The following is a 12037-nucleotide window of genomic DNA, read 5'->3' on the forward strand; positions in this document are numbered from 1 at the left end:
TGTTAATTTTACACCTATTTGCCTGGACCTTTTTTGGAGATGCCGGGGATTGAACCTGGGGCCTTCTGCTTACCAAGCAGATGCTCTACCACTGAGCCACTGTCCCTCCTCTATTCTGTCATTGGATCTTAAATTTGTACCATTTTGCATTCTAAACCACTGCCTACCTGCTATATGTAGCTCTGCTCACTGTACCTGATTCCTCGTCTAATGAAGTGTGCTTAGAGCACACGAAAGCTTACATTCTGAATAAAACTCCGTTGGTCTTAAAGGTACAACTTGACTCCTGCTTTGTTCTGCTGCTTCAGACCAACACGGCTGCCCCCTTGGATCTATCTCTGTTAACTGCTTAAGGAAGAGCAGGATCCACATGACTAGATAAATACCCATGAGAATACATCTTAAAAAGGCCTGTTCAAATATATAGAGGATGCCATCTGGAATGGGCCCTTGGTTAACAACAAAGAGTCCCTGTGGGGGATGAAGCCATTAGTGGCAGGTGGGTAAGAGTTAGCCCTAAAGAGGTGGCGTGCGTATTGGAAACCTGCTTTATTTTCTGCAGCGCCAAAAATTGAGGGAGGAGAGGAATCCCCGGAGAAGTATCCCTGGCCTTTTCAAGAAGAAGTGAATGGGATTTTCAATGCTGATTCCGGTGGCCGCTTTGAGAGCAGATATTACTTTCCCCCTGACTAAGCAATCTAGCTTTTTATCGCTTCCCAGCACCTGCTAGGTTAAGAGCCTGACACTTCGGAGATTATTCTGAGCAAGTGTTAGGAGCCACTGACTGGTGGGCACCCGCATATAGAATGACAGAGATGGCTGTGATTTAAACAGCACCGCTGTGGTTCTCGGAGAGGAAAGACAGGTCCCGGCTGGGTTGTCTCCCAGGCAGCTGCCCCCAGAAAACCATGGACTCCACAGGATATATGGGAGCCCATTTAGCTTTTAAGTCCCGCTGGCATAAGACGGATGAGGAACTCTGTCGGCATAGCATGTCCTTCGTCCTCCACAAGGCTATTCGGAATGATTTTTTCCAGAGTTATCTCTACCTGCTAGAGAAGCTGCCTCTGGGTGAGTAAGTGCGGTGTCTGTGTGTCTGTCTTGTACAGGGGTGTCAAACTCATTTGTTATGAGGTCCAGATCAGACATAAATGAGACCTTGTTGGGCCAAGCCAGACCATGTTGGGCTATGTGTGTACCTATTTAAGATTAGGGAGCTGAGATATAAACTTTATAAAGGAACTAGACAAACACAAAGATTTTTTTTAAAAAAAACACCTTAAAATAAAGCATGCTTAAAACGTTAGCACTCATTGGTCTTAAAGGTGCTTTCTTTGTATTTCTCCCATGAGATCCAGGGAACTGGGCAAAGGAAGCTCTGGCTCTTTCCTTCCTTCCCCAGGGGACCAGGAGGGGGAGGAGCCTCAGCCAATGGAGAAAATAGAGGCTTTGCTCTGTAGTTCCTGTGTAATTGAGCGATCCTGACAAAGCAAGCCGTGATGCAGAAAGAAGCAAGAGAGGGAGAAGAAAGCAGATGGCAGCCAGTTGCTTGGGGGCCTGATAGGAGCCCTCTGGGGGCCTGATTCGACCCCTGAGCCTCATGTTTGACACTCCTGGTCTAGTACTTATTTGTCTTGCCTTTCCTTCAAGGGGAGGATAAATTTTTCTCCCTTTTCCCATTTTATCTTCATGACAACCTGAGTACCTCTTTGTCTTGCCTTTCCTCCAAGAGGAGTGTACATTTTTTTTTCTCCCTTTTCCCATTTTATCTTCATGACAAATCTCACTGGGATGATCTTGGACCAGTCATACACTCTCAGCCTATCATACCATGCAGAACCTGCATGGTATGATAGGCTGAGAGTGTATGACTGGTCCAAGATCATCCCAGTGAGATTTGGGGCTGCAGGAATTTAAATACCTGCACAGGTTCTGTAGTTTGTGTATGGAATATTTGACTTCAAAAAGCAGTCACAGGGGTTCTGAACACGTCCGACAGTCCGCCCTAGAAGACCATGGGACAGCTTGGTACTGAAAGAGGAAAAGATGCACTCTCTATACGTGCTCAAAGAAATGTATTTAAAATTTGTTGAAAGTAGCAGAACCAAGTTTGAGACCAGTGGCACCTTTAAGACCAACAAAGTGCTATTCAAGATATGAGCTTTTGTGCGCAAGCACAATGTCTGATGAAGTGTGCTTGCACACAAAAGCTCATACCTTGAATAAAACCTGGTTGGCTTTAAAAGTGCCACTGGACTCAAACTTTGTATCTCAAATTGGTTCCAAAGGAACTTACAAAATGCTTATGGAACTAGAGATGCAATCCTATGAATGCTTTCTGCAGTGCAAGTCCCACTGGATAAAACGGACCTTGCTTCTGAGTAGATCTGCATAGGATTGCTCCCTAAATACAATCCTATGCCAATTTACTTCAGTCTAAGTCTTTTGATTTCTATGGACTTAAACTGTCTGGAGTGACAGCTGTATGCCCTGTCTCAAATTAGTCGGGGAGAGGGAGGAAGAAAGAGTTCGAGTTGCACTGAGATATACCAGCAAGTCTCACTCAAGTTTGGTTACTGTGTACCAGGGTGGAAATGGCACTTCTGGGTACTTTCTTTTTCAGTTTGCAAGGCTCCAGGAATACTTTTTTCCCAGTTGTATCAAATGAATCAATCTATTTGTTCTTGAAGTCCTGATGGATGGTCATCCTTATATGAGAGGTGATGTGGGCATATCCCATTAAAAAGACAGGTCGAACTCAAATCAGCAACATACATTCTAATGTCTCTGTATGTTTAATTACTAATAAAAACAATGGATAATGCTGGATAGTTTTGTTGAAGAGAACATGTGGCTAGGAGGAGGTTCAGAGATCAGTTTAACTTTAAATGTAAAGGTAGTCCCCTGTGCAAGCACCAGTCATTCCGACTCGGGGGTGACATGCCATCATGACATTTTCATGGCAGACTTTTTACGGGGTGGTTTGCCATTGCTTTCCCCAGTCATCTACACTTTACCCCCAGCAAGCTGGGTACTCATTTCACCGACCTCAGAAGGATGGAAAGCTGAGTCAACTTTGAGCTGGCTACCTGAACCCAGCTTCCACCGGGATCGAACTCAGGTTGTGAGCAGAGCTTGGACTGCAGTATTGCAGCTTATCACTCTGAGCCACAGGGCTCGTTTAACCTTAAGTTTAGCAGTGTCAAAATCTTGGCTTCTTTTTGTTTGCAAAAAAAACATTCCCCGTTAAGTAGTCCTCAACTGCCTACCCTCTCCTCTGCCTCTGCTGCTATTACCCTAGAACCTGGGTGTGATTGGAACAAGCATTGTACAGAAAACTTGCTGAAGTTACACAGGTGCTTGTCTGGTGAGTTCCTGAATGGGAAATCTCTTGCAAGACCTGTGTTCACTGTCTTGAGATCCATGGTGAAGTAAGGGACTTACAACAAAGTTGGAGTCGAGGAGCACCTTTAAGACCAACAAAGTATTATTGAGAATGTAAGCTTTTGTGCGCTAGAAGCACGCTTCATCAGACAATGAAACGGGGTACAGTTAATGGTGCTATATATCACTTGTGGGTAGGGTTAAGCATGCAAAATGGTACAAAGTTAGAATCCAGTGGCAAAAAAAAAATGAAATTAACAAATTGAAAGAATAACAGTTTGGCCTGAATAGTTTAAGTTGTATGAGAAAACAGCAAAAGGTAATAAGCATGTCAGAATTGGAGAATGATGGTGCGAATGGCAGTAAATGAGGATTTACAGTGCTGTCAGAAGAACATCCACAGTTGCCTTATGCTGAGTCAACCTATTGGTCCGCCCACTGAAGTGTCATCTACTAGTCCTGGCAGGTCCTTTCCCCCACCCCTGTATCCTGAGCTCCTTTTCAAATAAGGATCCCAGAGATCTAACCTAAGACAACCATCTGCATTCAAGTCATATGCTGCACCACTAAGCACAATCCTTTTTTGGATGCCATATTTATCAGCATCCAGAAATCTCACTGGGTCATCATTCCAACCCCTGCGTAATCTGTGATTGGCTGGATTTATTTACACAATTCATTCAGCCACCAATAGGAAGGGAGAACCCCATCAGGCAGATGCCTATTTCTCGGAGCCAGCATGATGTAGTGGTTAAGAGCAGAGGGCTATAATCTGGAGAACCAAGTTTGATTCCCCACTCCTCCTCAACATGAAGCCAGCTGGGTGACCTTGGGCCAGTCACAGTTCTATCAAAGCTATCTCAGCACCACTCAGGGGCTTTTTTAAAGCAGAAACGTACAGGAATACAGTTCCAACTTGCTTGGTGTCAACGGCGTGTGTCCTAATAGGCAAATGAGTTCCTGCTGGGCCTAGGAGAGCCAGTTTGGTGTAGTGGTTAAGTGTCAGGACTCTTATCTGGGAGAACCGGGTTTGATTCCCCACTCCTCCACTTGCACCTGCTACCATGGTCTTGGGTCAGCCATAGCTCTGGCAGAGGTTGTCCTTGAAAGGGCAGCTGCTGTGGGAGCCCTCTCCAGCCCTACCCACCTCACAGGGTGTCTGTTGTGGGGGAGGAAGGTAAAGGAGATTGTGAGCCACTCTGAGACTCTTTGGAGTGGAGGGCGGGATATAAATCCAATATCTTCTTCATCTTCTTCTTCTTTTCTTTTAAAAAGTCCTGTGTGGAACAATGTTGGCATCAGGGGGTGTGGCCTAATATTTAAATGAGTTCCTCCTGGGCTTTTTCTACAAAGGCTGCTTAAAAAGACTCCTTAGGGTAGAAAAAAGTGGGGTATTAAAACCAAATCTTATTCTTCCTCTGTGGAAGTCTGAGATATGTTGGGACCAGATCAAGTTTGAAGGGCACATGTGCAGTACAGGGCTTTCTTTGTAGCAGGAACTCCTTTGCATATCAGGTCACACATCCCTGATGTAGCCAATCCTCCAAGAGCTTACAGGGCTCTTAGTACAGGGCTTACTGTAAGCTCTTGAAGGATTGGCTACATCAGAGGGGTGTGGCCTAATATGCAAAGGAGTCCCTGCTACAAAAAAAGCCCTGGGAACAGCAATGGCAAGTGAGAGGAAAATAAAGCACATGGAATAGCCAGTTCTGGAAAACAGTGACTGGTACCACTGTACATAGTAACTGTTTGTTTGGAACATTTCTATTGCGCATTCTCTATATTGCATGCTCACCGAGGTGACTTCCAATTTGTAATAAAACTAACCATCTCATTAAAACCAATCATCATAATATTAGTAATGCTATAATAAAAAATATGGCAGATACAAAAAAATATCGACCATGGCATTAAAACCAATAAAAGGAGACTGTCTTAACATCATTGAAAGAGGTCATCTGTGGGAAAAAAGTGGCTAAAAAGAAACATTAGAAGTTGGTAAGAGCCACTGCAGGAGTAGAGTCGCATGGGACAAGTCAATCAATGGAGAGCCAGTTTGGTGTAGTGGTTAAGTGTGCGGACTCTTATCTGGGAGAACCGGGTTTGATTCCCCACTCCTCCACTTACACCTGCTAGCATGGCCTTGGGTCAGCCATAGCTCTGGCAGAGGTTGTCCTTGAAAGGGCAGCTGCTGGGAGAGCCCTCTCCAGCCCCACCCACCTCACAGGGTGTCTGTTGTGGGGGAGGAAGGTAAAGGAGATTGTGAGCCGCTCTGAGACTCTTCGGAGTGGAGGGCGGGATATAAATCCAATCAGGAAGCTAAAAGAGGAAAATTTTCCACTGGCACTGAACACTCAAGAGGGTCAACAGAGAGTGAGCAGCTTGTGCTGGATCAGTGACCCCGCAGCAAAACAGAACAACTGCGCCAAAAACAACAATTTACACTTCCATTAAAGTAGAAATATTTAGAAACTTCTTATAAGTGCACAAGCATCAATAAGTCAATATCACAAAACTTTAAAAACACAAAGTCCCATGAAGAACAAATTCTGAACGGCACGACTTCAGAAGAATTCTCGAACATCTTGGGGTTGTAGTAACTCCCAAATACATTTCCAGCATGAAGTCTATCCGCAGAACTCTGCTCCAAAGGATAATTCACCTTCACGTGATTGCCAGCTTGAAATTCACGTTTCACTGCATACAGCTTTTTCATAAACCAAGAAATTAAACTTGTAATCTCATATAAACCATCTCTTGCATATGCCCATTTCTTTACAACATACTTCTCAAACGACGGTTTATGAAAAAGCTGTATGCGGTGAAACATGAATTCCAAGCTGGCAATCGCATGAAGGCGATCCCTTTGTGTTTTTAAAGTTTTGTAACTGTGATACCGACTTATTGATGCTTGTGCACTTATAAAAAGTTTCTAAATATTTCTACTTTAATGGAAATGTAAATTGTTTGGGGCGCAGTTGTTTTGTTTTGCTGCTTCCTACTGTGTCGCCTCTGTTTTCCAGATCAATGATCCCAGCAGGTTCTCCATGCCGGTCCTACGTTGCACATCATGTCCTGTACCCTGCCCTGCCGAAAGCGTTTTTATTTTAATACCTGTCGGAATGAGGGGACTTTTACACCTTTTAAATAGGCATCAGACATTGACAGCGTAACCACCCCCATAATACTAGATTCTATGCATTCAAGGGGGTTGGCTGCAATAGCTTCCATATGCCTCGGAAATAACAGCTGCCCACTATGCAGGAGCAAGTTGTTGCTTTCACAAAGTAAGAGAGGAGTAAGCCTTATGTACCCAACCGTTTTAAAGAGTAACTGAGTCAGTCACCATCTCCTGCCTTCCAAATTTCAATAAGATCAGCTATAGGACCACTGGGGTTAATACTAATGTAACCACAAGGAATCCCCAGCCATGACGTATCAAAATTCTTATCAAACTTTCATAAATGTGCAATGTAATTATCTCTCTCTCTCGGCTTGGCTTCGCGAACGAAGATTGAAGAAGGGTGCAATAGTCCACGTTTTTATAAACCTATATAAATTATAAATTATATAAATTATATTATAAATTATATAATTATAAACCTACATAAATATACATATAATGTATACCAGGGGTGGCCAACGGTAGCTCTCTAGATGTTTTTTTGCCTACAACTCCCATCAACCCCAGCCATGGGCCACGCTGGCTAGGGCTGATGGGAGTTGTAGGCAAAAAACATCTGGAGATGTTTTTTGGAAATAACTTCCTTACATCCAATACCCACGAACCAAGTCACTACTCAAAAGTATACAGGCAGAACCCTGCTCTTCTAAACAAGTCTCTAAGGTCCAGACCGTAGCTTAATGAAACAGTCTCTCGATGCCACTCCAGGACCTTGATTGATATGTAATCCGGTTTCGAGTATCCTTGACCTTCAACCGCTATTCATGTGAGGAACCAGCCTCAAAACAAGTACAAACTTATATATGTTTTATAAGTAAAGGACAACGTATCAATATAAAGTGAAACTAATCACAAAAAAGGACAAGAGCCACACTCACACCAAAGTCTCACAAAAGACTAATCAACATCAGTAAATCCAATGGTAAGTCCAGGTTATGGCAGAGGTAAGTTCTTCAAAGGAGTCCAGCGCACCAAAATGTCTTCACAAATGCTTGATGGAACAATCCTGTGCAGCAGGGCACATACAAAATGCGACAGGGTTGTACTAGATCCCCCGTTTCACATTAGAGCTTCTACAGGCTTCATAATACCATTATGCATTTTTCAAAGAGAGCAAAGCTTCAGAATTCTTAGCAGTAACCTGGACTTTACCATTGGATTTACTGGCACTGATTCATCTTTTGTGAGACTTTGGTGTGGATGTGGCTCTTGTACTTTTTTGTGATTAGTTTCACTTTATAGTGATATGTTGTCCTTTACTTATAAAACATATATAAGTTTTGTACTTGTTTTGAGGCTGGTTTTTCGCAGAGGTTTTGACCTTCTTCCTGCTCCACTTTTTCGCTTTTCTCTGTTTGGTTATGCTATTCATGTAGGTGCATTCCTCTGTGCCTGTAAAATTTTATCCTGCAGGGGAGAAAAATATTGGGGTGGAACACCATAAACCTTCAGTTTCTTTACTGGCAATCCTTTCTCAATTTAACTCCTAGGCGTGGCATTCCAAATCTTAATGGCTGTCTCATTTTCTCAGCTGTATATTGATTTTGACTGGAGATGGAGAGTAGTAATGTGCAGAGAAGCTTGATGCCTCAGGAACAATAGAGGTGGCTTGGTAGTGCTGCCAATTCCCATACACACATCTATTGTTTGGAATCAGCAAATGTCAGCTATAGTGAGCACCTACTGGGTAATGCCTATGCCGTCACCAACTTGCACATGTACCACCTCTCATCCTTGGAACTATTCTGCAGTTGTTTTTAAACATTGTTGGTGTGAAGCTTGTGAAAAACAAATGTATATACAGAGAAAAATATGCTGTTCTGTCAATCACCTGATGCCTGAGGAGCAGGGTAAAACTGAACTGACACAGATTCTTTACATTAGAAGCAGCTTGCTATATATATATATTAAAAAGCAGCAGTTGCCAAGTCATTTGATTTTCCTCTCTATGGATGTTTAACATGATTTCTGAATCTAGGATCACACCATGGATGGAAAACATGCAGCAGTTATTCATACGATGCTCTGATAGCCCTTACCTCAGAAGGGGGCAAGACAGAAGATAGTGTGTGTGTGTGGGTATATATATATGCTATACTTTTTCTCTCTTTTTTTACCATCAAGTCACAGCTGACTTAAGGTGGCCCTGTAGGGTTTTCAAGGCAGGAGACCTTTAGAGGTGGTTTGCCATTGCCTTCCACTGCCTGGTATTTTTTGGCAGTTTCCCATCCAAATACTAGCCAGCAGGGCTTTTTTTTGTAGAAAAAAACCAGCAGGAACTCCTTTGCATATTAGACTACACCCCCGATGTCACCAATCACCATTGTTTCACACAGGGCTTTTTTGTAGAAAAAGCTCAGCAGGATCTCATTTGCATATTAGGCCACACCCCCTGATGCCAAGCCACCTGGGACTGCATTCCTGTGCTTTCCTGCTAAAAAAAAGCCCTGCAAACCAGGGCTGACCCAGCTTCTGAGAGCTAACAAGATAGGGTTATCCTGGGCTATGTAGGTCAGGGCATGCAATACTTACTTTCCTGACAGACCTAAATTTTTACTGATTTACCAACATAAAATGCATCATGTTTCAAATTGTACTAACTGGTATATTTATTGAGTTTAAAAAAGTACAAATGTCTTAGTTTTCTTTAAGGAAAATTGCAAATATACTCAATACTTGAAAGTGAGTTGCAAACTGCTGCAGCTTTTGCTATAATAACATACATATTTTCTGTCAGCTGGGAGGCAGGAAAAAATTAAAAATTAAAAAAAATTAAAAATGGAGGTAGAAAACAAATTGCATAGTAAACAAAAGGGTGTAATTTGAACAAAAACACTCCCATACAGTCACAATATGTAGCAGTACCAGCACATTTGGACATCAAATTAAGCTTCATAACATCAAAAATACTGAACTTTTGAATAATGTAATCTCATTATACTCATTATAATTGTTAACTGTTGCCAAAACTATTAAATTTTAAACAATGACTGTATTATTTAAAATATGCTGTATATGTCTACAATATACATAGATATCATCATTATCCAATGATGTAAACTGTTGTCTTTAAATTTCACAATATGCATTTTTGAGTAAAGCAAGGGTCCCCGACATTTTCGAGCCTGTGGCACCTTTGGAATTCTGCTACAGCATCGTGGGTGTGGTCACAGAATGGCTGCCACAGGAGGCGGACCAGCCACAAAATGGCTGCTGCAGCTTATTTAATTACAACATGAAGAACCTTGTGCTGTGGTGGCTACTGCTGCCACAGCAAATGTTTTTAAAAATCTGCACAGCCATTTCAAAGCTTTACTGGGTAACAGGTTTGCCAATCCCAGTTGGGGGCAGGGGATCTCCTGGTCTGGAGGCCTGGTTCAGGGTTATCAGAAAGGGTGTGGGGGGAAAATGTCCACTGGGAACTCCATTATACCTTATGGAGACCGGTTCCCATAGGATATAATGGAGAATCAATCCATGGGCTCTTGGGGCTCGGGGGGGGGGGAGGTTTAAGGTAGAGGCACCAAATTTTCAGCATAGCATCTGGTACCTCTCCTCAACCCCTCAAAAAAGTTTCAAAAAGATTGGACCAGGGGCCAATTCTTTCAGCCACCCAAAAAGGTGCTTCCATCCTCTGTTATTTCCAATGGAGAGAAAACATTTAAAAGGAATGCAGTCCCTTTAAATGTGATGGCCAAAACTCCTTTTGGAGTTCAGTCATGCTTGTCACAACCTTGCTCCTGGCTCCACCCCCAAAGTCCCTGAATATTTTTTTTAGTCAGACCTGGCAACCCTACTGGGTAAAAAAAACCCAACTGCCCTCACTCAGTTTCTAAAAACACTTAGTGGGTACAAGGAAAGGTGTAGGCAAGTGTCATGGCATTCATGGGCACCATATTGCCCCCCCACACACAGTAAAGCATTGTCCTAGGAAGCATTTCACTCATTCCAAAACAGGGTTGCCGGGTCCTCCTTGTCACTCTGGTGAGGGAATCGGGGGGTATTTGGGACACCCTCAGTCTGATGATGACATGATCATGTCAAGGATATTGCATGACAAAACTCTGGTTTTTCCTCAAAACTCTATGGTAAAACTAGCTTGAAAGCATAGAATTTTGCCCTCAGACCAGAGTGTCACTGTACGATGTCTCGGCAGTATGATGTCATTTCCTGGTATTGTCATCACTTTTTGGACGGGGAGTAGTCCCAAAAACAGAGTAACCTCTGCCTGGACCTGGGGACTGCCCACCCTATTCCAAAAGGAAAGCGGGGAGGGTAGTGCTTCCCAATTTCCCCACTTGACAAATGTAAAAGTCCTCAGGTTTTTAAATACTATATATTTTGACTAAGAAATGTATTATTTACAACATTGTATCCTGCCTTTCTGCCCTTATAAGGGACACAAAGGTGTAATAATTTTAAACATACATAATAAAAAACACATTTTAAAAGCATTCAAATCAACCTTCTCCAAAAAACACATCATTAAACCAGTTAAAAAGCAGAATTAAAACACACACAAAACATAAAAATCTCAAGGGAAATTTCCCTCATTCCAAAAAAGAGCCCTATTTACCTCATTATTCTCCCAAAATTTCAGGGAAAATCCCTGAAAAACTCCCCCCCCCCCCCAAATTCTGAGGGCCTTTTCCGCTTCTTGGCCTTCCCACCTATACTCATGACACATTCAGCTCAGTGACATTTTTGGTCAACAGGTTCTGCTGGATTTGGCTTGTGCTTAAAAGCCTGTTAAATGTGTTTCATCCAAGCTGACTGTGGGGAAAAAATAAATGTACCCAGACCCTCTTTATAGAGCCCGTTGTATTTTTCTTCACAACGGGCCTTATTACTAGTTTAATATAGTTTGCTGGAAATATACCCAGGACAAAAAAAAAGATCTGACGTACTCTTCCTTTCCTAGTCATTGTGTTTAGCTATATATGAACAGAAACCATGACTGCCACATCATCACAATCTGGGGGTTATCTGTTGTTTGCTGCCATTCTGCAAAATCTTTTTATGCAGAGTACGTGAAGGTAAATCAGTAGAGGGTGTAAAACCCCTCAGGTTTGATCCTTACTGGGCTTAATGTTCGCTTGCAGTATGCATTTCTCCAGCATAACCTAAATGTGTAATGGATTAAAGGTTTAATAGTATCCGCTCAGCAGTTGTCTTAAGTATGTGATGACAAGGAGGGCTGGGAACGAAGCTTTTGTTGGATGGGAGAAAGAGCTCTGCCGTACTGTTTAGATCAAACCAAAATGGTCATGTTCCCTCAGTCTGCTTCGCTGCGGCTTATTTCCATTGCCTTTTTCAGCCGTTTGGAAGGGATGCCATCCATATTCATCAAGATGAGCAAGTCTCAGGAAAGGATTCCTTGGTAGAGCATCTGCTTTGTGTGCAGAAGGTCCTAGGTTCAATCCCTGGCATCTCAATTAAAAAAGGACCAGGCACTAGGTAATATGAAAG

General features: G+C 42.7%; 1 protein-coding gene across 1 annotated transcript in view; it reads left to right on the plus strand.

The window, feature by feature from the left end:
- The first annotated feature begins 860 nt into the window (after positions 1-860).
- Positions 861-12037, plus strand: part of NTMT2 (N-terminal Xaa-Pro-Lys N-methyltransferase 2) — a 35094-nt gene continuing 23917 nt past the window's right edge. Inside the window, exon 1 of the mRNA XM_060233374.1 lies at positions 861-1071. Within this exon, the coding sequence (XP_060089357.1) occupies positions 909-1071 (163 nt within the window). The 5' untranslated portion in view covers positions 861-908. The remainder of the gene's footprint in view (positions 1072-12037) is intronic.

The sequence above is a fragment of the Heteronotia binoei genome, chromosome 2, assembly GCF_032191835.1.
Source record: "Heteronotia binoei isolate CCM8104 ecotype False Entrance Well chromosome 2, APGP_CSIRO_Hbin_v1, whole genome shotgun sequence".
In the NCBI taxonomy this organism is placed as follows: Eukaryota; Metazoa; Chordata; class Lepidosauria; order Squamata; family Gekkonidae; genus Heteronotia; species Heteronotia binoei.